The sequence below is a fragment of the Haliotis cracherodii genome, unplaced genomic scaffold (assembly GCF_022045235.1).
Source record: "Haliotis cracherodii isolate W230 unplaced genomic scaffold, xgHalCrac1.p SCAF_36, whole genome shotgun sequence".
NCBI classification, from domain to species: Eukaryota; Metazoa; Mollusca; class Gastropoda; order Lepetellida; family Haliotidae; genus Haliotis; species Haliotis cracherodii.
The window spans coordinates 430806-457340 of NW_027266293.1; the positions used below are offsets into that span (position 1 = coordinate 430806).

At 40.6% G+C, this 26535-nt stretch overlaps 1 protein-coding gene across 1 annotated transcript in view; it reads left to right on the forward strand.

The window, feature by feature from the left end:
* Positions 1-5657: 5657 nt before the first annotated feature.
* Positions 5658-26535, forward strand: part of LOC139477831 (ubiquitin carboxyl-terminal hydrolase 48-like) — a 50867-nt gene continuing 29989 nt past the window's right edge. The window contains exons 1-12 of the mRNA XM_071260248.1: positions 5658-5756; positions 6980-7131; positions 10248-10365; positions 10930-11062; positions 14764-14839; positions 15377-15434; positions 18080-18204; positions 19668-19776; positions 20587-20720; positions 22660-22742; positions 24173-24355; positions 25326-25424. Of these exons, the coding sequence (XP_071116349.1) occupies positions 6998-7131; positions 10248-10365; positions 10930-11062; positions 14764-14839; positions 15377-15434; positions 18080-18204; positions 19668-19776; positions 20587-20720; positions 22660-22742; positions 24173-24355; positions 25326-25424 (1252 nt within the window). The 5' untranslated portion in view covers positions 5658-5756; positions 6980-6997. The remainder of the gene's footprint in view (positions 5757-6979; positions 7132-10247; positions 10366-10929; positions 11063-14763; positions 14840-15376; positions 15435-18079; positions 18205-19667; positions 19777-20586; positions 20721-22659; positions 22743-24172; positions 24356-25325; positions 25425-26535) is intronic.

A 26535-nucleotide genomic window follows, 5' to 3' on the forward strand; every position in this document is an offset into this window, starting at 1 on the left:
AGGCTCGCTGACTTGGTTGATACATGTCATCGATCCCAATTGCGCGGAACGATGCTCATGTCAATCATTGGATTGTCTGGTCCAGACTCGATTATTTACAGACCGCCGTCTATAGCTGGAAAATTGCTGAGTGCGGCGTTAAACAACGAACAGACAAACAAACAAAACTCAGCTTAGTTACAATAAAACAATACTGAGAAAGTGTATTTTGTCGGATGGAAAACCTGTAGAGCCGATATTCTATTCAAGCCAAACTTCTATTTTTACATTACATGGAACATTCTTAATTTAGATGAAGAAGGGACGCGTAATTTGAAGAATAGAACGTGTGTGGTGTGCTCTTAGCATGACATCGGCTTTCGTTTCAATAAGACTTTACTGAGCATCTAAAAGAAACATCCATGTGTTGAGATTCGCGTTTAACGGTCCTATCGACACATGATTTCCACTCAATTAAGAGAAGTTATTTCAACATATTTTAATTGAGAACCTGTCACATAGAATAACTCCAGGTCGCACATCTGCGTATTAACTGTATTGCTAACATCATACTTTGACAATACCATCATATGTACTAGAAACGTCAAACTGTAACAATACCGATTAAATCCAATTTAAAACATTCGAGTTTAGTTACCAAGGGGGGCACGGCTGGCAGAGTCGTCTAAGGCGCCGCGATTCGCTGTGCAGAGTTGCGTCCCTTGGGCAAGCCAGAAACCAATGATTGCGGGTTCGAATCCCGGTTCGCCCCTGTTATGTTTCTAGGTTTGTCAGCATACCTATGCTCGTGGGTTTCACCGAAGTGATAAACGTCTGAGACCTGCATCACTTCGGGCTTTCCTCCCACATTAAGCTGACACGCCGCGATATAACTGGAATACTGTTAAAAGCTGCGTTAAACCCAACTCACTCACTAGTTTGGCGAGTTTGTTTTTCAATCACTCCTTCAAATCCTTTGTTAACTCACAAATATGCATATTTCACAAATATGAGCTATTAGTTCCATTTGAAGACAAGTCGTTTGGGTCACTCAAAGAAACGAACTAGAACAATGACATGAGCCACCAAACTTCTTTCTTTGAATATTGTTTAAATAAGGAGTTGTACCAGTTTAACCTCACCATTCTCCATAACATCTGAATCATTCCACTCCGACTGGTCATTCTCACTTCCATAAACCAATTGTTCCATTTGACCTTGGGTCTATTAAAGGCAAGCGTTTATTCATTTCGCCAGTAAGTCTGCCACTGCCTGTTTGTATATATCTGTGGCGGGTGTCTATTCACAGATTTACGGTGGACAAAATAAGTGTTTCTACTGGATCAAAAACCTAACCCTGGTCAAGGGGCAGTCAACAATATTGGAGACTTGAGCAGTCTATTATAATAAAATATCGTATGTAAATGGTGCATCAATTAAACAACTTTAAAAAAGCAATAAAACAAAATTTAAGCAGAAACAAAGAGAAACATGGTTCCAGTGGTTATATCATGCATTCGGAACATCTGGGAAGAGGACAAAAATATTAGCTATTTTTCAAAATAAATTTTGTTTAAATCATACACGAAACGCCTCCACTCTACACGACGGCCTGTAAATATCAAGTCTGGGCGATACAAACCAGTATTTGTGTGGCCGAGCTATTATTATCATTATATTATTATGATCTCGGAGCAAATCACGCTGCTTGGGAAGTCAATGAGACAATGGGACAATTCTGTATTTCTTGAGGAAGGCTTTATAGCTTCTAAAGACACATCTAACGCGCTTCCTCTTTTCACGCCTATATGGGTCATTCTCAAAAAATGTCAGAATTTCAACTAAGCAAAAACATCAAAATTGTCTTTTGTAAAATTCCTTTTTTATTGACTCAGTACACAAAGTAACTTCTGAATAATAATGTTAAGCAAAATGACACCTTAATAATCAATGATGTCCTAATTATGATAATTAATTAACACTGAATAGGAAAAATATGTCTGTCCTGTTACCATTTTAACAATTATATTTTCTGTAACAATATTTTTCAAAGTTCAACACAAATCATGTCAGTTCTTGTTGTTAAATGTATTGTTTAATATTTCAATGAGTACAATTAAAAAGAGATTGGATACATTATTTTATGGACAGATTTGTCCAGCATTTGAGTCAAATGAAAACATTTGAATTCATTCAAATCCAATATGACAAACATACCCTGATTATTGCATCTTATATTTGACACATATATTTCATTAGATGATATATGTTTGAATTCAAATATGTTCTTCTGAAAAATAAAAATAAATAATCAGTATATTTCTATTTTAAGTGCTGGTAACAGGACAGATAACGTAGTAACAGGACAGACAATTGAAAGTAACAGGATGGACAATCGGCTTTGATTGCAGATAACTATAATGTTCAGGAGTTTCAAGATTTTGAAATATCTGACAAATACGAAAAAAGTATGTGCAATTGATTACACCTGAACATATAAGGTGTAATTAACTGAATATTCTTGTATGTAATCTGAACTATAGAAACCGGTCGGTAACAGGACGGACAATTGAAAGTAACAGGACGGACAAACTTATGTTTGCAGTCAACTATCCTGTTCAGAAGTTCAAAGTTTTGAACTCTGACAAATAAGAAAATGTTTTGCTTAATTAACAGTATCTGATCATATGGATGTTATTAACTGAATGTTCTTCTATGTAATCTGAATGTAGGATACTGGTAGGTAACAGCACAGACGGAAGTAACGCCAAAGACAATAACTTTTGCATTTTGGGTTAATCCCTAGAATTACAAAGAATTTAAATTGATTTAAACTTACACTAAATAGTCATGTGACAGTTTTTGTCATGAAGCAACAACACAATAACCAACTTTATCCATGTCAAACATCAACATAATCTGGAGAAAAAAAACTTGTCAGAAGATTTCCTGTTGAAGCTGTATTCTTTTGCAATTGTATTCGCAAATACTCAAATAAACGGTCTGAAAAGGTGAATTATAGTTTCCTTAAAAGTACAATTCACTTGTATCTATGATTATTTGATTAGTGCTAGAATTAAATGGTGCCTTTCATTCACCCAGAAACCACAGGTTGTTTATTGTTTCTGTTTTATCATATCTGTAATAGCTTCCCAGTAAATGTTTTCAACACTGAAGTGGGAAGCAGTGCCTTCAATCTTCTTTCGTTCAGGAATGATGGTAATAATGTCCTCGTGCTTGTACCAGCATTTGTCCAGCAGGAGTCTTGGCCAAAAGAATCATTTTTGATCCCATTTTTTGCCAGGCATGTGCATGCATTCCACATATATATCATAGGTAGAAACATCTATGTATCCAGGATATGGAAAACCATCATATAACACAACCACACATTTTCCAAGACACTCTTCTGTATCATCTGGAACGGATAGTAAAATGTCACTCTCACTTTTCTCAACCTCACCCTTCTCCACCACACCACCTGTCCTCTCCACCTTTTTCTCAACCTCACCCTTCTCCACCACACCATCTGTCCTCTCCACACTTTTCACAACCTCACCCTTTTCCACCACACCACCTGTCTTCTCCACCCTTCTGTTGTTTTTTCATCAGATAACTATCTTCAACAAAGTAGTCTATTTTTTATGTATATATATGTTTTCTAAACTGTGATAAATTTGAAAACATATCTCTTAATGTTTCATAAAATTAGAATATTTAGTGATTGGATAAGAAACGTTAGATAAAGATGACCAAATGTCTGTGCTGTTACTTTTAAGTCTTAACCAATTTTTTTTATTTAGCTTGGAAGATTTGTTCAGCCATAGCCTCTTGAATGCCTGTGTTATTTCAAAAGAATTATTTGTGTTAATATGGTAATTATATTATTGATTGGTTATACTAGGAAAGACAGTTTAAGGTGATGATAAGTCTGTGCTGTTACCACGGAATGTCTGTGCTGTTACTTTTTCATCAGATAACTATCTTCAACAAAGTAGTCTATGTTTTATGTATATGTTTTCTTCTAAACTGTGATAAATTTGAAAACATATGTCTTAATGTTTCATAAAATTTGAATATTGAGTGATTGGATAAGAATAGTTAGACAAAGCTGACCATATGTCTGTGCTGTTACCAATATTTGTCTCTGCTGTTACTTTTAAGTCTTGAGCAACTTGTTTTTATTCAGCTTGGAAGATTTGTACAACTATAGCCTTTTGAATGTCTGTGTTATTTCAAAAGGAATTATTTGAGTTATTATGGTAATTATATTATTGATTGGTTAAACAAGGAAAGACAGTTTAAGATGATGATAAGTCTGTGCTGTTACCACGGAATGTCTGTCCTGTTACATGTTTGAAGGTAACAGCACAGACAGTAACAGCATAGACAAATTGACTTTAATTACAGGGTTTTTTAATGAGACCTCCCTTGAAATGAAAAGACCACATGGCATTGTGAACAGTTCATATTTTCTAATATTCTGAAAAAATGGTTTTAGAAAAAAATATTTGTTTTGGCAAAAATGAGCAGTAACAGCACAGACATAAGAAAAGAGTATTCATGATAGGACTAAACTTCCCTGTCAAGCAAAATTATCCAAGGTCTTCTCTCACTTGCAGGACACTGCTGCCATGATAGTACAGGAAGTAAGCTGTATTTCTGTTATTTTGAATTATGGGAATCTTGAAGGATTATTTATTTTTCAGTTTTGATCCATCCCGGTAACAGGACAGACACAATTTTATGTACAAGTGTTTCTTACCAAAAACCAATATAAATAAAAGAGTGTATCTTCAAAAGATAATTTTATATCATGAGTTAGAAAGGTAATGTACAATATATAAACATTATTTACATAATATTTTTTATTTTTAGCAACATTAAACAATGTTGATGTGCAAACACAGGGTTACGGACACACCCTTCAGCTCAATTTAACTGCAATTAAGCAGTATTAATTAAAATAAAATACCTAATAAGAAATACTGAAACTTAACTTTCAGACACCATGGTATGTTCTACGAAAAACACTTGTGTTTAAACATATCTAAAATAAATATTTTAATTGTTATTCAACTCGGACTAAAAAACTCACTTTTTTTGAGAATGACCCATATCCGTTCGTCCTGTCAAGGTGATGTCTAATTTTCATACGAGGCACTGAAAATATGACAAAAGAATAGTCTAGACCTAAATAAAACGGACCAATTTTTAGAAAACAAAAGTGGAAATGTTTTTATTTATAAATGCCACCCTTTTTGGGCCCCATATCCCGTGGAAGAGAAAGATCCACACTCCGGCGCAGTGGCGACTTAGCATAACACAGAGTACTACATCTATATGCAGGTCGCATGGAACTCTGGGTAGGAGAGTGGGAAAGTTCCAGACGCATAATCAAAAAATCAATTTGTTATCAGCAAAACATATAGATCTACATACAACCATAACGCAGAAATAATAAAAGTAACTACTTTCTATACAATATATATATACGCCCTGTCGATATGGCCTCGTAACAGGTCTTTCCAAACCCTGAAACAAACAGCGTCAACATATAAAATTATGAAAGTTGGGTTCCGTCGCAAAAGCAAGGGAGGTCACTCTAGACAACTGTGTCATTGTCTTCGACATGTTATAAGGGGCTCAACAGTAATTTCGCATAGGACGTTAACAAACATCAACAGAGAGTTTATTATTTTGAATGTGCGAAATGGTTTCATAGCATTATTTCTATTTTGTGTGTATCATACACTGGTTATGTATTAGCTAGAGATGTAAGTATTGAATTCATGCAGTTGCTGTGTAATTTTGGACGGGCTATCGTTTATGTCGTTTCCTTACAGATGTCTTGAACTAGAGGCGCGAAGTTCAATCGAAGAAATTGAACGAAATCGAAAGTTGTATTTTTTTTCTGGGACGCTATTCAGCAAAATGTCCCTCATTTATTTCAACGGTTGACCATGCTGTATATCTACGTGTGGTAGGTAAAACAATTCAAGTCTGAATCAAAACGCATCAACAATTTACATTCATATGTACTCACTATATATGTGTGGTCAAATTTGGTCGATTTACCAGTCTGTGTTTCTCATTCGGACATAGTCCTGCACCATGACGGTGGAATATATTTATTTTATGAAAAAATAAATAATCTAGAAATGCATACAAAAGCAAGTCTAGCCAGCTCAAGCTAGCTCTATTCCACAGCATAGGGATTTTCTTTTATTTTTAGTGTCAAGAAGGATATTGTGTAATATAAGATTTCAGAGACTAAATGTTAGTCTAATTCGGACACTGTGTGTATCAGTATGCAAGATTACGGCCATAATTATAGTATGAATCCTCCATTGGGGTTCTTATTTTGAAGGTTCTTTATGAAGAAAACAAATGCAAGTTTGGGATCGTTAATCGTTTGTTGTTATGATAATATGATAAACAATGGTAAATATAAAACCTATCATGCTGACGCCTTGGGTGACTTTTCTTTGGGTTACATTTCAATGAATCTATGTGCGTAAGAAATATGGATCTACAGCGTTAGAAATTGGCACTAGTCCTGTAGTCCTTACCAAACTGCCCAATAGTAAAGGTATCCTAAGGACTAGTAGAAATTGGACCATTTTAAGGGTTTTGCTATATGTTATGGATCTAAGTATCATTCCATTTATACCTTTCTCAACACCTACAGAATATCCATCCACTTTTGTTATCGTATAACTTTTGTTGTTTTCACCCCTGTCTGCATCCCAGCATTCATTCAACTGACCCTATCCTGTAAGTAGCCTCTTGCGACTAGCATAGTCACCTTTTACGGCAAACATGGGTTGCTGAAGACCTATTCGGATCTCCACGGGTCCAAAATTGCTTTGACATATCAAGATATTGTGTTGATGGTTTGCAAAACAGTTGTAAATGTCTATTGGCTTGCATCACTCTTAGCGTTCACTGAAACGCAAGTTGACGTATATCTTTAACCCAACACACTGTTATTCTTCAGATTGTTCGAGACGTGAGGATGCCCCCCAAGTTACAGCTTGACAAGGCTGCCTGGCAGTGGGCCGACACAACAGACCCACACAATGTCACACAGGATCACGTGAACATGGCGTACAGGCTCAATCTGAAGCCATGCTCACAGGGAACATGCAAGTAGGTCGTCGTCGCCAATGTTTTCCCTTTGGTTTTGCTCGCCACCGTGCAGAGTTCCCGCTCGCTTGTGGACTGGCAACTCTAAAAATTACCAGTCCCCCTTATTTTTGCCTGTCCCAACTTTCAACAAATAAACAAACGTTTGAAAATTATTTGGTTTTAATTCTTTCAACTTCATGTTCAGTGCAAAGATGTTATTTCTGAAGTAACTTAGTTAGATCTATACGTCATTTACACAAACTTCAGACACAATTTACTCTCTTTTTTTTAATATTTCGAGACAAAGTCGCTACAAATGGGTATTTAACCTAGAAACAGACAGGGGGAAACCCTGATGGCAACAGACAAGCTGACTTTGTTCGAGTGAGTGAGATAAAGTTAAATGTCACATTGGCAATATTTCAGCCAAATCGTGACGATGACTTTGTTCGAATAATGTACTTTTATGAATATCCCTAATGTTTTGTTCAACAACAAAGATTTATAAGGTGCTTTATTTGTCCGTCCACAGGGACTGGCAGTCACATGAATTACCGGTCCAAGCCTATTTTTACAGGTCTAAAGCCGGAGTCTTGTAAAATGCTGTTTGTTCCTGTGAACTCCATATGAAGTCCATATGGTGACACAGATAATGCCTGTTTGTCCCAGACTGATGTGGAAAGATAAGCAACCACGAATAGAGAAAAATTAATATACAATCTGGTACAATAATTATATGATTATTGAAACATTTCAACACTCACTGACAAAACTACTGAACTATTGCCATTATCAGATTATAGTATACATGTACAAGTATTATTGAGATTTGACTTCAAAATATGTTGGACCCGTGACCATCTGGTGACTATCTGGGGTAGAATAGGGTTTCAGCAACCCATGCTTGCCGTAAAAGGCGACTATGCTTGTCGTAAGAGGCGACTAACTAATATTGCTGAGTGCAGCTTTAACAACAAACAAACCAAATAAACCCAACCAACCGGTTTTGCGTTTATGGAAACTCCAATGTACACACTTGGATTTGTTTGTTTTGTTTTGTTTGTTAATTAATTAATTAATTATTGTTTGCTTGACATTCTGCATGTTGTGATATGTTTGTTTGTTTGTTTGTTGTTTAACGCTGCACTCAGCAATATTCCAGCGATATGACAGCGGTCTGGAAATAATTCAGTCTGGACCAGACAATCCAGTGATTGACATCATGAGCATCGATCTACGCAGTTGGGATATGATGACATGCATCAACCAAGTCAGCGAGCCTGACCACCCGATCCCATAAGTCGCCTTTTATGACAAGCATAGTAATCTTTTACGGCAAGTATGGGTTGCTGAAGACCTATTCTTTACCCGGATCTTCACGTTTCACTCACTTTGTAAATCGGTGTAGCTGATTTATGAAAAGTCTGCACTCTGTTTTTGTGTGGTTTTAACTCCAATTATTGCAAAAAATATAGTGAAATCAATTCCTATAAATAAATACAGTAAACTATGGTTAATACAAACTTAAAGGGCTTACAAACTTTAGTTTCTTATATCCGTAGTTTGTTATAAGCATTTCGACTGTCAGACATCTTTGATCAAGTCATGTGACCACATCATTTACTTGATAAATTAAAAAAGGTGTGCACAAAACAAGTACTCTGTTTAATGACATACAGACACAAGTGTCACTTGCCTTCATTCAGGAAAACTGTTATTTTGCTTTGAGCCTTCGTTAAACCCGGGCCATCTTCCCGAGGCAAGAGAGTTAACCGACTATAAAAGTCCAGTTTCCACCCTTGCCGAATTAGGCTGGTATTATGGAGTTACATTTTGGCTGGACTAACGAGTTTATGCATAGTCCAATCAAAATAGCACGCCAAAATCGAAATCCGGTTCGTAAAGTGTCATGCAGATTTCGGTCGACTGCAGGATTTGTCACTCGTTGTCAACAGATATTTTCTTAATCTTTTCCTGTTTTTAATCAAGGTGCTCACATGATTTGATGCACTTAGCGATGTAACACTCATTTTATCACAATATAGATCTTGATTATCGATCAGGTCGTCTTGACTGGGCGCCACCGTTTTGTTTGAAGCAAATGGAAGTGATACGAGAGGTGGAATCTGATTGGTCAATAGGAGAGGCATAGAAAGGACATACCTCGTAATAGCCACTGGTGGTGCTATGATCGAGCCCAGGTATTCCAGCCTAGTTCGGCAAGGGTGGAAACTGGACTTTTAAAGTCAGTTAACTCTCTTGCCTCGGGAAGATTGCCCGGGTGGGCGGGGCAGTTGTCCACCAGTGGCGGCCTAGTTACTGTGTTACTATTGTTAATTGAGGGTGTAATTTGAGGACACAATGTCAGTACTTAAGAGAAAATCAATTGCCTTCAATTGTTTATTGCTGCTGTGAACAGCTGTGCAAGGCCCGCAGATTTTTTGATAGACAGACTGGTGACACGTGAACAGCTCGCTCAGGGATTTACAGTCTATTATAAACTTAAACATTGTCGTTGACCGCGTACACCCGGGACCTCAAAGTGAGTTCGCTATATCCGTTATTTCGTCATAATTGTGGTCGCTATATCCATGATTTTTATATGACAAAACATACAGCAAATGGCCGTCAGTTCGTAATAAGTGTTCGTTATCAACATAGTTTACTGCATGTAAAAAATGCTAACCTTGCAGACTGGTTCTTTAATCACTAACACAAGAAATCAGTAGAAAACCTCTTGAGCCAGATAGTCATGGTATCAACTGATTAGTTGGTTGTTGGTTTGTTGTTTAACTCTGCACTCGGCAATATTCCAGCTATATGACGGCGGCCTGTAAATAATCGAGTCTGGACCAGAAAATCCAGTGATTAATATCATGAGCATCGATCTATGCATTTGGGATCGATGACATGCATCAACCAAGTCAGCGAGCCTGACCACTGGGACCACCCGATCCCATTAGTCGCCTCTTACGACAAGCATGGGTTGCTGAAGACCTAGTCTACCCCGGATCTTAACGGGTTCAACTGATTAATATGTACAACATATTGTAAAACCAAACTGAATTGAAATTTTCACCTGGATAGATTTCTGAAGACATTGGCCATAGTAATTGCACCTCAGCTTTTTGTTTCAGGAGGAACTGTAGGGGAAACCCATTTTGTTTGAATGCATTAGGAGAAAAGTCTTGGTTTGCAAAGCTGGATGAGAGACGATGGCATGACTTCGACCCCCAGACAGAGAGGAGGGACAAGGTATGAGGCACATGGCATAGACATTTCAATGATTTTCCCACTATATGATAGAACATTCCTCTGAATGATTACCAAATGAATTACAATCAGTCAATATCCAAGAGGGCCATGGGTTACCCAGTCGTCTAAGGCGCCGCGATTCCCTGTGCACAGTTGCGTCCCTTTGGCAAGCCAGAAACCTATGATTGTGGGTTCGAATCCCTGTTAGCCCTGATTATGTTTCTAGGTTTGTCAGCACCATACCCGTACTCATGGGTTTCACCGAAGTGGTAAGCGTCTGAGACCTGCATCACTTCAGGCTTTCCTCCCACATTAAGCTGACACGCCGTGATATAACTGGAATACTGTTAAAAGCGGCGTTAAACCCAACTCACTCACATCTCACATCAAGCTGACACTCTGTGATATGACTGGAATACTGATCAAAGGAGCATTTCACGCAACTCACTCACTCACTAGTGAAGAAGCTGAGATTCAGATACGAGAAGCATTCACTAATGTGTGTCATGAATGTTGGTTCTGTTTCATGGCTTGATAGCATAACACATGTTTTATGTTTGACAGGGTTCTTATGTGGGTCTGAAGAATCTTGGCGCCACCTGCTATGTGAACACCTTCCTGCAGCTGTGGTTCCACAACCTCCCTGTGAGGAGAGCTCTGTACCAGTGGAGGGAGACCCACATGCCCGATGTCCTGAGTATGTATGGTCAGGGCAACCTCCACGACATCAAATTGCCTGGATTTTGGTTGTATGGTTCAACCTCTCTAGATGTCGGATGTTGGGACCTGGCTGTCTAGTTTAAGCTGTCCAGGTGTTGGATGTGTGGGTGTCTAGTTCAAGTTGTCTAGGTGTTGGATGTGTGGGTGTCTAGTTCAAGTTGTCTAGGTGTTGGATGTGTGGGTGTCTAGTTCAAGTTGTCCAGGTGTTGGATGTGTGGGTGTCTAGTTCTAGTTGTCATGGTGTTGGATGTGTGGGTGTCTAGTTCAAGTTGTCCAGGTGTTGGATGTGTGGGTGTCTAGTTCAAGTTGTCTAGGTGTTGGATGTGTAGGTGTCTAGTTCAAGTTGTCCAGGTGTTGGATGTGTGGGTGTCTAGTTCAAGTTGTCCAGGTGTTGGATGTGTGGGTGTCTAGTTCAAGTTGTCCAGGTGTTGGATGTGTGGGTGTCTAGTTCAAGTTGTCATGGTGTTGGATGTGTGGGTGTCTAGTTCAAGTTGTCCAGGTGTTGGATGTGTGGGTGTCTAGTTCAAGTTGTCCAGGTGTTGGATGTGTGGGTGTTTAGTTCAAGTTGTCCAGGTGTTGGATGTGTGGGTGTCTAGTTCAAGTTGTCCAGGTGCTGGATGTGTGGGTGTCTAGTTCAAGTTGTCTAGGTGTAGGATGTGTGGGTGTCTAGTTCAAGTTGTCCAGGTGTTGGATGTGTGGGTGTCTAGTTCAAGTTGTCCAGGTGTTGGATGTGTGGGTGTCTAGTTCAAGTTGTCTAGGTGTTGGATGTGTGGGTGTCTAGTTCAAGTTGTCCAGGTGTTGGATGTGTGGGTGTCTAGTTCAAGTTGTCCAGGTGTTGGATGTGTGGGTGTGTAGTTCAAGTTGTCTAGGTGTTGGATGTGTGGGTGTCTAGTTCAAGTTGTCCAGGTGTTGGATGTGTGGGTGTCTAGTTCAAGTTGTCCAGGTGTTGGATGTGTGGGTGTCTAGTTCAAGTTGTCTAGGTGTTGGATGTGTGGGTGTCTAGTTCAAGTTGTCTAGGTGTTGGATGTGTGGGTGTCTAGTTCAAGTTGTCTAGGTGTTGGATGTGTGGGTGTCTAGTTCAAGTTGTCCAGGTGTTGGATGTGTGGGTGTCTAGTTCAAGTTGTCATGGTGTTGGATGTGTGGGTGTCTAGTTCAAGTTGTCCAGGTGTTGGATGTGTGGGTGTCTAGTTCAAGTTGTCCAGGTGTTGGATGTGTGGGTGTCTAGTTCAAGTTGTCTAGGTGTTGGATGTGTGGGTTTCTAGTTCAAGTTGTCTAGGTATTGGATGTGTGGGTGTCTAGTTCAAGTTGTGTAGGTGTTGGATGTGTGGGTGTCTAGTTCAAGTTGTCCAGGTGTTGGATGTGTGGGTGTCTAGTTCAAGTTGTCCAGGTGTTGGATGTGTGGGTGTCTAGTTCAAGTTGTCCAGGTGTTGGATGTGTGGGTGTCTAGTTCAAGTTGTCCAGGTGTTGGATGTGTGGGTGTGTAGTTCAAGTTGTCTAGGTGTTGGATGTGTGGGTGTCTAGTTCAAGTTGTCTAGGTGTTGGATGTGTGGGTGTCTAGTTCAAGTTGTCCAGGTGTTGGATGTGTGGGTGTCTAGTTCAAGTTGTCAAGGTGTTGGATGTGTGGGTGTCTAGTTCAAGTTGTCTAGGTGTTGGATGTGTGGGTGTCTAGTTCAAGTTGTCTAGGTGTTGGATGTGTGGGTGTCTAGTTCAAGTTGTCCAGGTGTTGGATGTGTGGGTGTCTAGTTCAAGTTGTCCAGGTGTTGGATGTGTGGGTGTGTAGTTCAAGTTGTCTAGGTGTTGGATGTGTGGGTGTCTAGTTCAAGTTGTCTAGGTGTTGGATGTGTGGGTGTCTAGTTCAAGTTGTCCAGGTGTTGGATGTGTGGGTGTCTAGTTCAAGTTGTCAAGGTGTTGGATGTGTGGGTGTCTAGTTCAAGTTGTCTAGGTGTTGGATGTGTGGGTGTCTAGTTCAAGTTGTCTAGGTGTTGGATGTGTGGGTGTCTAGTTCAAGTTGTCGAGGTGTTGGATGTGTGGGTGTCTAGTTCAAGTTGTCTAGGTGTTGGATGTGTGGGTGTCTAGTTCAAGTTGTCGAGGTGTTGGATGTGTGGGTGTCTAGTTCAAGTTGTGTAGGTGTTGGATGTGTGGGTGTCTAGTTCAAGTTGTCTAGGTGTTGGATGTGTGGGTGTGTAGTTTAAGTTGTGTAGGTGTTGGATGTGTGGGTGTCTAGTTCAAGTTGTCTAGGTGTTGGATGTGTGGGTGTGTAGTTCAAGTTGTCTAGGTGTTGGAGGTGTGGGTGTCTAGTTCAAGTTGTCTAGGTGTTGGATGTGTGGGTGTCTAGTTCAAGTTGTCGAGGTGTTGGATGTGTGGGTGTGTAGTTCAAGTTGTCGAGGTGTTGGATGTGTGGGTGTCTAGTTCAAGTTGTCTAGGTGTTGGATGTGTGTGTGTCTAGTTCAAGTTGTGTAGGTGTTGGATGTGTGGGTGTGTAGTTCAAGTTGTCTAGGTGTTGGATGTGTGGGTGTCTAGTTCAAGTTGTCCAGGTGTTGGATGTGTGGGTGTCTAGTTCAAGTTGTCCAGGTGTTGGATGTGTGGGTGTCTAGTTCAAGTTGTCGAGGTGTTGGATGTGTGGATGTCTAGTTCAAGTTGTCCAGGTGTTGGATGTGTGGGTGTCTAGTTCAAGTTGTCTAGGTGTTGGATGTGTGGGTGTCTAGTTCAAGTTGTCCAGGTGTTGGATGTGTGGGTGTCTAGTTCAAGTTGTCCAGGTGTTGGATGTGTGGGTGTCTAGTTCAAGTTGTCCAGGTGTTGGATGTGTGGGTGTCTAGTTCAAGTTGTCGAGGTGTTGGATGTGTGGATGTCTAGTTCAAGTTGTCCAGGTGTTGGATGTGTGGGTGTCTAGTTCAAGTTGTCTAGGTGTTGGATGTGTGGGTGTCTAGTTCAAGTTGTCCAGGTGTTGGATGTGTGGGTGTCTAGTTCAAGTTGTCTAGGTGTTGGATGTGTGGGTGTCTAGTTCAAGTTGTCTAGGTGTTGGATGTGTGGGTGTCTAGTTCAAGTTGTCCAGGTGTTGGATGTGTGGGTGTCTAGTTCAAGTTGTCTAGGTGTTGGATGTGTGGGTGTCTAGTTCAAGTTGTCTAGGTGTTGGATGTGTGGGTGTCTAGTTCAAGTTGTCCAGGTGTTGGATGTGTGGGTGTCTAGTTCAAGTTGTCTAGGTGTTGGATGTGTGGGTGTCTAGTTCAAGTTGTCTAGGTGTTGGATGTGTGGGTGTCTAGTTCAAGTTGTCCAGGTGTTGGATGTGTGGGTGTCTAGTTCAAGTTGTCTAGGTGTTGGATGTGTGGGTGTCTAGTTCAAGTTGTCTAGGTGTTGGATGTGTGGGTGTCCAGTTCAAGTTGTCTAGGTGTTGGATGTGTGGGTGTCCAGTTCAAGTTTTTCATGTTTTGCATGTTTGCAGCTGTGTTTCAGAAATCTTTATTTTTACATCAGATGTAACCTAGACTTGAGACAGAGGTAGGTCTAAGATTTTAATACAGACTTAAGACAGTACTGCATGCACTAGAACTAGGAATTTTTTTGTGTGTTTACAATCATAAATGTCATTGCAGTAGCAGACACATGTCTAAAAGCCGAGTCAGTTGTCCATGTGTCACTGTTTGTTTTTTATCGATCTTCATCCTGTTTCTTTATCTGAAGGTGATGACTGGACTCCTTCAACAATCTGTGGGCATCTTCAGGTCATCTTTGCCCTGCTTCAGTACAGTATTAGAAGGTAGGTGTGTCACTGCAGGTAGATCTTAGTAATAGATGAAAGTGGGTGTGTCATTATAGGTAGATCTTAGTAATAGATGAACGTGGGTGTGTCATTATAGGTAGATCTTAGTAATAGATGAAAGTGGGTGTGTCATTATAGGTAGATCTTAGTAATAGATGAAAGTGGGTGTGTCATTATAGGTAGATCTTAGTATTAGATGAAAGTGGGTGTGTCATTATAGGTAGATCTTAGTATTAGATGAAAGTGGATGTGTCACTACAGGTAGACTTTAGTAATAGATGAAAGTGGGCGTGTCATTACAGGTAGATCTTAGTATTAGATGAAAGTGGGCGTGTCACTATAGGTAGATCTTAGTAATAGAGGAAATTTTGGCGTGTCATTACAGATAGATCTTAGTAATAGATAAAAGTTTGCGTGTAATTACAGGTAGATCTTAGTAATAGATGAAAGTGGATGTGTCATATACAGGTATAACAGCAACATGTTTGTTTTCCATAAGGAAGATGTAATAGCTTGCAATCATGTTTTCTCCAGATACATTGATCCCAGTTCGTTCATCAACCACCTGGGCCTGGACGCTGGTCAACAACAGGTAATGACCAGCCATGTGTCAGGTATCACACTCCTGGGAAGGTCTGGCACCTCTATACTCCACTGGGGTAGAACGATGTGATAGAAGGGACATATAGTAGCCACACTTGGCGAAGTAATAACAGGGCTCGATTTAGCTTTTTTGGACCAGTGATACCTATTATTGAAAAATTGCAACCTAATATTTATGTCCACATGCACCAAGTTCAAGTAAAAAAACACCCTTACCATATTTTCTTGTGTATAGTGCGCACTTTTTTTTCCAAAAAACACAGCTGTGTAGGAGGGGGTACGCATTATACCCGAATTATGAGTTTTGATGGTTTTTTTCAGCCATGGAAAGACATTACCGTGAGCACGTAACACCGGAAATACCATGTCAACAAATCCATACTGAAGTACGCAAATTAATCATGTAATTACACTGTCTGGCTACAAAAAAGCGTTCTTTGTATATCTGGACTTATGTTTGTAACTTATTTCATTAATTTTATTCAAAATTCCTTTTAATATTGTTTTAATTAATTTCGGCGAAATCGTGTGTGAAGCGATCGGAAGATCGCACAACTCACCATTATTAACAGCAACCACGGTCAGATTACTGCTATTGACGCCTTGAAACTAACTTTAGTTGATAGAGAATGGATACATATATCATAAATGCCATACTTTGACTCATTAAAAGTCATATTTGGTTTTTTTTACGATTCTATGTCAACACGTAATTCTCGCGATCACGTGCACAGGAGCCTTGACGGTGACTGGTCAGACTGGTTCCATGTAAAAAATAATACCCGGGAATAGCAATCAGCTGCTTCGCTTAGGGTTATTATTATTTTAAATATGTTTAGTAAAAGCTGCATCTAAATTAAACAGATATTGGAATATATTATTCCTGATAAAAAAAATAGTTTCAGATACAAATTTTGCTGATCTTTGCATTAAAATCCTGTAAAGTTATATCATTGGGTGTGTCTTGACCGAAATCACCAGTAGATTCCAAGAAAACGTGTGTACAGCTGATTGCTGTGTCCGGCTTAGTTTACAAGATAATTCACAAGGTAATCTTAATCCCTGGATATAAAACAATGCCAAGCAGAACAAAAAATACTATTTAAATAGTAAATCAAAAATTTTTTTCTCAAATTCACCAGTTCGTTTGCCGGACTTCGCTGAAGGGGCACGGTGTAATTTTTTTCTGCGCTTGGTATTTGAATTTTTTTTTCTTCGAAATACTGAATCCGCTAGAGTGGGGTGCGCATTATACATGGGTGCACACTATACTCAAGAAAATATGGTACTTGTCCACATGACATTGATCTATGAGCACACTCAATACTTAAGCTTCAGAGCTACAGATAAGCTGCGTATTTGCTTAAAATACCCCCCAATAATATTCAAAACCCAATTATTTTCAATAAACTTGTGTACGGAAACGCATACATTAAATGAAAAACTCGAATATAAAAACAGCATGCGTAAATTCACAATGAAGATTTTTCAGCATGCGTACAACAGAGCTAATTTCCGAAAAAGAATTACGAGCTGAGTTATTTTCTGAGTCAAGCCTATATTTAGAACCGTTATATATATCTAAAACACATTATTTATCATTTAAATCTAAAAAGTTGTGCTCATTTGGGGGGAAAACCCACCAGAGTGATGAATAGATGAGTGAAAAAATATTGGTTCCCCAATGAAAAATGTAATAACAATTAAAAAAGAAACCTTTGAGTAAAAACTCAATTGCTCAAAAGTTATCTGGAGCTCTGAAGCATTGTGTACCATACTACATCACTACTCCCTGTGTTGTGTGTAATTCATGACACATGACACATGACACATGACACAGTCATCAGAGCTCTAGGATTGTACTTGTCTAGACACGTTTATGGATCTGTGTTTCAACTGATACATTGGTGGGACCAGGGTGCAGCCTGGTTTTGTCAGGTGCTGCTAGCTTTTCATATGAACCATCTTCCTGAGGCAAGGGCGTTAACTGACTATAAAAGTCCAGTTTCCACCCCTGCCGAATTACGCTGGAATTTCAAGGCTCGATTGTAGCGCCACCAGTGGCTATTTTGAGTTATGTCCCTTCTATATCCCTCCTATTGACCAATTAGATTCCATCGATAATCAAGATCTTTTTTGTAATGAAACGGGTCTTATGCCGCGAAGTGCCTGAAATCACTTTAGCACCTTGATTAAAAATATTAAAAAGATTGGCAAAATATCTCTCTACGCCCAGATGACAGTACACATGCTTTGCAAATACTGCAGTTGACCGAAATCTGCATTTTAAAATCCATGTTGTTTACAAACTGGACATCTAGTTTGTTACGCAATTTTTATTGGACTAGTCATAGACTCGTTAGTCCAGCCGAAATGTAACTCCAGAATTCCTGCCTAGTTCGGCAAGGGTGGAAACTGGACTTTTATAGTCAGTTAACTCCCTTGCCTCAAGAAGATGCATGTGACTATGCACCTGCATCCTACTTGTGCATTTGTATCTTTGATAATCTTGACAGGGTGTCGCAAAAGCTTCCAGACACAGTTGAGGTTAGCATGGTTAGTGTTAGACACTAGCAGTAATTTCATGGCACAAAACTTTCGAGATACATAGAGGAGTATGTCGGGATGTTGCAGGATGCCCAGGAGTTCTCCAAGTTGTTCCTGTCCCTGCTGGAGGATGCTATGTCTGCCCAGGCGCCGCACGGCAGCTCCAACATCGTGCAGGAACAGTTCCGCGGGGAGTACTGCTACGTCACAAGGTGAACCTCCCACAAAGCTGGTGTCTTAGCCGTGTACAGTGTAAATGCTTCTTTGGCGTTTGAATGCACATGAGTTGCTCTACGTACTTTGAATCTGCTTGATTGAAAATCTCAGTATGTGCATACCGATATTTATATGGGCTTTCTTAGATTCCAATGTTCGAGCCCCAGGTCTGCTACAATGTCAGTGGAAATTCCAACATGGGAATCAAAAGTATGCCAACTCAAGTTATTATTTAGGAGTCATGTTTATGTTTTGCAAATCTCTGATAACAAGACTAATACAGTCAACTTGTATTAAGTTTGAATGTTAAGATAGATTTGAATTTTGAGACTAAGAACTTCAAAAATGTCCCAGGTATGTCCCAGCTCCCGGGTAGGTCCCAGGTAAGTCCTAGTAATGTCCCAGGAATGTCCTGGGTAGGTTCCAGGTAGGTTCCAGGTAAGTCCTAGGTAGGTCCCAGGAATGTCCCAGCTATGTCCCAGGTAAGTCCCAGGTAACTCTCTGGTCCCGGGTAGGTTCTAGATAAGACCTGTCCAGGTGAGACCAAGGTATGACTCAGGTATGTCCCTGGTATGTCTCGGGTAAGACCCAGGTATGTCTCAGGTAAGACCCAGGTATGTCTCAGGTGAGACCAAGGTATGACTCAGGTAAGACCAAGGTATGACTCAGGTATGTCCCTGGTATGTCTCGGGTATATCTCAGGTAAGACTAAGGTATGACTCAGGCATGTCCCAGGTATGTCTCAGGTGAGATCCAGGTATGTCTCAGGTAAGACTAAGGTATGACTCAGGTATGTCCCAAGTATGTCCCAAGTATGTCTCAGGTGAGATCCAGGTATGTCTCAGGTAAGACTAAGGTATGACTCAGGCATGTCCCAGGTATGTCTCAGGTGAGATCCAGGTATGTCTCAGGTAAGACTAAGGTATGACTCAGGTATGTCCCAAGTATGTCTCAGGTGAGATCCAGGTATGTCTCAGGTAAGACTAAGGTATGACTCAGGCATGTCCCAGGTATGTCTCAGGTGAGATCCAGGTATGTCTCAGGTAAGACTAAGGTATGACTCAGGTATGTCCCAAGTATGTCTCAGGTGAGATCCAGGTATGTCTCAGGTAAGACTAAGGTATGACTCAGGTATGTCCCAAGTATGTCTCAGGTGAGATCCAGGTATGTCTCAGGTAAGACTAAGGTATGACTCAGGTATGTCCCAAGTATGTCTCAGGTAAGACCCAGGTATGTCTCAGTCAAGACCCGGGTATGTCTCGGGTAAGACCCAAGTATGTCTCAGGTATGTCCCTGTAAGTCTCAGGTATGTCCTCGGTATGTCTTAGTTTAGTCCCTTGTGTAGTGTGTATAGTTCCCATGCAGTCAGACCTTCTGATGTTAGAGGTTTTCTGGTTGAGTGTTCTGTTTTGTACTGACTTCTTCAAGTGTTGACATATAATTTGGCTTCTCTGGTCAGATGCAAGAACTGTGGCAATGAGTCAAGAACGGGGTCAATGTTCTATGAGCTGGATTTGAATATCAAGGGACACAAGTTACTGAAAGAGTGCATTGAGGATTTTCTCAAGGTCAGTTGAACACGTTGTACACATGTATGTATTGCTTACAATATATACGGGAAAAAACCTTACTCAATACATGGTGTATGTGAATCGGATTTATGGTATTTCCCGAGGCGGTTAGGCATTGTTCACTGTCAGATGTTAACATAATAAAGTTAAAAATCTTTAAAAAAGTTAAAATCCAGCACATGAAGATTTATGTTTATTTTAACATGTTAATAATCTTTTGTACAAGAGACACATTCATCATTCTGCAGACAGATGTAGTACATGTTCAAGTGTTGCGTTCCTCTGTGCTATTTGTTGAAGTATATATGAGGGGATTTATTGTTGTGTGTCTGATGTGTTCTATTCTTATGTAAGCTGATGTGTTCTGTTGTGTGTCTGATGTATTCTACTGTTGTGTGTCTGATGTGGTCTGTTGTGTGTCTGATGTGTTCTGTTGTGTGTTTGATGTGTTCTATTCTTATGTAAGCTGATGTGTTGTGTGTCTGATGTATTCTACTGTTGTGTGTCTGATGTGTTCTGCTGTGTGTCTGATGTGTTCTGTTGTGTGTCTGATGTGTTCTGTTGTGTGTCTGATGTATTCTACTGTTGTGTGTCTGATTTGTTCTTCTAGTGTGTCTGATGTGTGTCTGATGTGTTCTGTTGTGTGTCTGATGTATTCTACACTTGTGTGTCTGATGTGTGTCTGTTGTGTGTCTGATGTGTTCTGTTGTGTGTCTGATGTGTTCTGTTGTGTGTCTGGTGTGGTCTGTTGTGTGTCTGATGTGTTCTGTTGTGTGTCTGATGTGTTCTACACTTGTGTGTCTGCAGGAGGAGAAACTGGAGGGGGAGAACCAGTACATGTGCGAGTCATGTGAGAGCAAGCAGAATGCCACCAGGGCTATCCATCTACAGTCCTTGCCGCCTGTCCTCAACATTCAGCTGCTCAGATTTGTGTTTGACAAGTGAGCTGACTCTTCATCTTCAGGGACATCATGTACTTCAGTTGACTTTGCTGTTCCTACATTGGTAGTCCTTTCTGTAAATGTACTGCCCTACAAACAAGATGGCCAGCACAAAGTACAGTAGGATTGGTATTAGTATTATCACATTGAGGGATATTACAGGACAGAATAGGACCCCTTAGACCAATTGGGGGCTCGCCCGGAGGGCCTAAGGTCCGGGGTTCGATCCCCGGCCGCGTCATACCAGAAGACGTTAAAAGATGGTACTTGTTGTTACCCTGTCTGGCGCTCGGCATTAAGGGGCTAAAACAAGGACTGGTCGGCTCGGAGTCAGTATACTGTGTCTGAGTGGGGTATTCATGTTGAACTGCGGCATGGTATCTCAGTGGGCTAGCACTATAAATCGGCATCAGTCCGGACTAGTACAAGCAGCCACACGCACGCACACGGGCACGCACGCGCGCGTGTACGTTGCTATATAAGTGCAATAATCTTGGACGCGACGTTAAACCCCATTTCACCTCACCTCACCTTCACTGATAACTGTTTACTAATGACAATCTTTTAGTGCTTGGTTGATTGCACATCATTATACACGCTTCGTGTCTTTGGCTCCCATGCTCTAAAATGCATTAGGGGGGTCTACAAGCCTGTTAGACTCCCTACACAGCTCATAAGGCCTTCTATCCATCCTTGTCATTACAAATCTTATCGACTTATTGCAAAATAAGTCCCATGGTAGATAGATAGTGTTTGACCGGCAACATTTACATGCATGCATGATCAATAAATAAATACATGATAAACTGCATTCATGTGAATAATAATGTTTGTTTATTTGTTTGTTGGTTGGTTTGTTGTTTTACGCTGCACTCAGCATTATTCCAGCTATATGACGGCTGACTGTAAGTAATCGAGTCTGGACCAGACAATCCAGTGATTGATATCATGAGCATCAATCCATGCAATTGGGATCAATGACATGCATCAACAAAGTCAGCGTGCCTGACCACTCAATCCCATTAGTTGCCTCGTACACCAAGCATAGTCGCCTTTTACGGCAAGCATGGGTTACTGAAGACCTATTCTACCGCGAGCCACAGGGGCCGTTAATAATAATAAGAACTAACGAATTGAAAAATTTGAATATGCACATAAGTTAATCCGTTTATCTGCATGAAAACGGAAAAATATATGTATTGAAAATCCAAATGCTTTCATAAACTGGCGCTTGCTATGAAATATGCCACCACAAATACTGAAAACTCTCAACATGGCTGGGCTTATTCAGTGACATCGCATGTAGAGATGATAGATCAATGACTGTTGTTGATGGGGATGAAGTAGATGCTGAAGACCCCAGTAAATATGACGTGGACACAAATCTTGGCATCCCTGTTACATCTTTGTAAGAGTTTCAGGATGACCAACACTATTCCATGTTGTGTCGTTTCAAAATTCTCAAACATGAAAAATCAAAAATGGCCCCCATTCAAGCAGCATCACTTTGATTCCCCGGAGAGAACATTGGCTTCCAGGCCTGCTCATTGTGTTTGTGAAGTGTTTGTGAATATAGATAGATAGTGTTTGTAATCGAGTCTGGACCAGACAATCCAGTGATTGATTGATATCATGTCATCGATCCATGCAATTGGGATCAATGACATGCATCAACCATGTCAGCGAGCCTGACCACCCGATCCCGTTAGTTGCCTCTTACGACAAGCATAGTCGCCTTTTACGGCAAGCATAGTCGCCTTTTACGGCAAGCATAGTCGCCTTTTACGGCAAGCATGGGTTATAATAAAAACTAACGAATTGAAAAATTTGAATATGCACATAAGTTAATCCATTTATCTGCATGAAACCGGAAACATATATATATTGAAAATTTGTTTGTGAATGTTTGTTGACGGTTTGCCTCCCTCATGTTTGTCAGACACACAGGACACAAGAAGAAGATCAACAGTTTTGTCCAGTTCCCTGAAGCCCTGGACATGAGCAGGTATCTTCGTAAACCAGGTAGGCGGCCATTTTGCTTCTGTGGTGGATTTATACAATTACCTTTTGACAAAAAGAACAAAATTAAGAAAATATAGAAATATTAAAGATTAAAGTTCAGGCAACAAAATATTTCCCAATTTTATGTGTGATAATCATATTTGTTGACTCCATTGCCAAATAGTCACTGTAATTCTCTGGGTTACCATGGTTACATACAAAACTTCATACCAAACACACACTTCCCTCTGTGGGAAATACAGGTTAGAACTGGTCCTATGCAACCTATTCTGGTCATAAAAGGTGACCAAATTGATTGGGTGGTCAGACTCTGTGGCTTGGACCTCCTCCGTGGTCTAGTCAGGGCATCTGTCCGGAGAGGGGAAGGTCGGGGGTTCGATCCTCGGACACGTCATAGCTAAGGAAGTGAAAAGTTGGTACTTGTTACTCTGGCTGGGGTTCGGCATCAAGGGGCTAAAACAAGGACTGGTTGGATCGGAGTCAGTATACTGTGTCTAGTGGGTATTCATGTTGAACTGTGGCATGGCATCTCAGTGGGATAGCACTATAGAAATCAGTATTAGTCCGGACTAGTACGAACAGACACACACACACACACACTCATCCATGCACGTCGCCATGTAAGTGCATCAATCTTGGATGCGACAGTAAAACCCATTTCACCTCACCTCACCTCACCTCAGTGACTTGGTTGATAGCGTGCCATTGTACCCTGATGGCCTGGATATTGTTCACGATATCTGTCACTGTATTGTCTGTTCCATTATTTTCAGACTGTCGTCATATAGCTGGAATATTTCTTAGTGCAACACAACAAACAAACAAATAAACAAACAAACAAACAATTCCTTTATTAGCCATTCCTTTTATTTCATCAGTATGCATGAAGTGTTATGGCCATTTCTAATGCCAGGATCTGCTTCTTGTGTGTTTGAATCCCGAAATCGTCTTTCTTTTCATCCTTGGTTTGTCAGCACCATGCAATTTAGTTCAACAAAGTGTTAAATATCAACATATTATATTTCTTCCCAACTGCTGGCTCACTATCATTTGATATGACTGAAATACTGCTCAGAGTGTTCTTAACCCAACTCACTCATGTCTTCATCAAGATATGGGGGGCACGGGTGGCCCAGTCATCTAAGGCGCCACGATTCGCTGTGCAGAGTTGCGTCTCTTGGGTATGCCAGAAACCTATGATTGTGGGTTCGAATCCCAGTTCGCCCCGATTATGTTGCTTGGTTTGTCAGCACCATACCCATGCTCGTGGGTTTCACAGAAGTGGTAAACGTCTGACATCATTTCGGGCTTTCCTCCCACATTAAGCTGACATGCCGTGATATAACTGGAATACTGTTAAAAGTGGCGTTAAACACAACTCACTCACTCACTCATCAGGATATGGATTCGTGAGTCTGCTCTGATTGCAGAGAACACCGCCGTGTACGACCTGACGGCTGTGTTGATACACCGCGGCCCCAGCGCCTACAGTGGTCACTATGTCGCCCACATCAGGAAGGGTCAGCAGCATCCGTGGTACAAGTTTAATGATGAGGACATCGAGGAGATGAAGGGACGGAACCTTCACCTGGGGTCCGAGGAAGAGATTCAGGGTGAGCCTCAGTCAAACCCCATTGTCTCAACATCAGATTTGTGGAATCCTCGGTTGTGTCAAACTCACAGCCAGGTCCTGGCAAACTCTTTCTATATTCACTATATTTTCTTGGATGTGTCAAATTTCCAGTTTTCTCGAACTCAGTTTAGAATCCCAAGAGTTAAAAATATGAAAACTTACCCTGACACGTCAAACTCAAAATACGGTAAAACAACACTATGAATCACCCATTTGGTGGCATATTTTCAAGCTCTAATTGTCATGATTGTGTGTCAAGGTCTGTGTGTCAAGTTCTAATTGTGTGTCAAGATCTGTGTGTCAAGCTCTAATTGTGTGTCAAGGTCTGTGTGTCAAGCTCTGATTGTGTGTCAAAGTCTGTGTGTCAAGTTCTGATTGTGTGTCAAGGTCTGTGTGTCAAGCTCTGATTGTGTGTCAAGGTCTGTGTGTCAAGCTCTGATTGTGTGTCAAGGCCAGTGTGTCAAGCTCTAATTGTGTGTCAAGGTCTGTGTGTCAAGATCTGATTGTGTGTCAAGGTCTGTGTGTCAATCTCTGATGTGTGTCAAGGTCTGTGTGTCAAGCTCTGATTGTGTGTCAAAGTCTGTGTGTCAAGCTCTGATTGTGTGTCAAGGTCTGTGTGTCAAGCTCTGATTGTTGGTCAAGGCCTGTGTGTCAAGCTCTGATTGTGTGTCAAGGTCTGTGTGTCAAGCTCTGATTGTTGGTCAAGGTCTGTGTGTCAAGCTCTGATTGTGTGTCAAGGTCTGTGTGTCAAGCTCTAAATGCACGTCAAGGTCTGTGTGTCAAGCTCTGATTGTGTGTCAAAGTCTGTGTGTCAAGCTCTGATTGTGTGTCAAGGTCTGTGTGTCAAGCTCTGATTGTGTGTCAAAGTCTGTGTGTCAAGCTCTGATTGTGTGTCAAGGTCTGTGTGTCAAGCTCTGATTGTGTGTCATAAATATCCTATCTGTTATCAGAGAACTCAAAGGAAAAGAAGGGCAGGGTAGCTAAAGGTTGCCACTCTTCCAAGAATGCCTACATGTTGGTCTACACGAGGCAAGGCACATTGACGGAAGGTGGGTTTCTACTTCTTGTATCTGAATGTCAGAGCTCCAGATAAGCTGCGTATCTGCGTAAAATATGCATCAGAAATGCAGAAATACGCAGTAAAATAAAATCCAAGCGTATCAAATACGCAATGAACATTACAGATACGCTACAAAAATAAAACTTGTGCGTATCATCAAAATATTGTGAATTAACCCTGCGTATTCGATTAGCAAATCAGCAACTTATTTCAAATTTTTAAACAGGCATTCCGTCAACCTTGCCAAACTCCACGATGACAGTTACATCATGATCATTTGCCAACACACTTTCTTGTGGAAGTATCGTGGTATTTTTGGGTCCTATAAAGCTCTCGAACCCACATGACACCAGTTTGCAGGGACTAGATGAATAGTGTTTTTAAATATTTAACTTAAATACCCACATGTGTAAAAAGTAGAGGGTAACAGAAATTTGAATACCCAGATAGAATTACTCATACCCAATGATTTTAAAATGCATGGGTAAAATACCCACAACACCAAAAGCTTATCTGGAGCTCTGGAATGTGTAAAGAAATTATGCATGGTGTGGACACTAACTCCACAAACACAGGTGTTGTAATGACCAACCTTGGATCTTAGTCTGGGCAAATAGGGATTCAAACTGAAAATAATGTAAATATTTGAAAGTGATGATTGCACAGAACAGGAGAAAAATACTGATAATAATAATCTACATGGTGGTGTCTTGACCTTTACTGTCAGTGAGCACTGACTGGATAACAGTTGGTGTGATTGAAGGTGGTCGGCTCATGCTCACTGGTTTGTGCGTTTCCTTGTCCTGTGCAATAGTATGAAGGAGATACAGGTACAAGACGCTCAGCCTTTCCTCTGCGCCCCCTGCAGTGAACACCTACAGCTCTACTTACATACTGCAGAGATAGACACAGGAGATACCTTAGAGGTACAAGATGCTTAGCTTGTCCTCTGTGCACCCTGCAGTGAACACTTGGCACTACTTCCCCCCTGCAGAGACAGACAAACTCACTATACCCTCAGTCATAGACGGACACACTCACTATTCCCTCAGTAAAAGACAGACACACTCACTATTCCCTCAGTCATAGACGGACACATT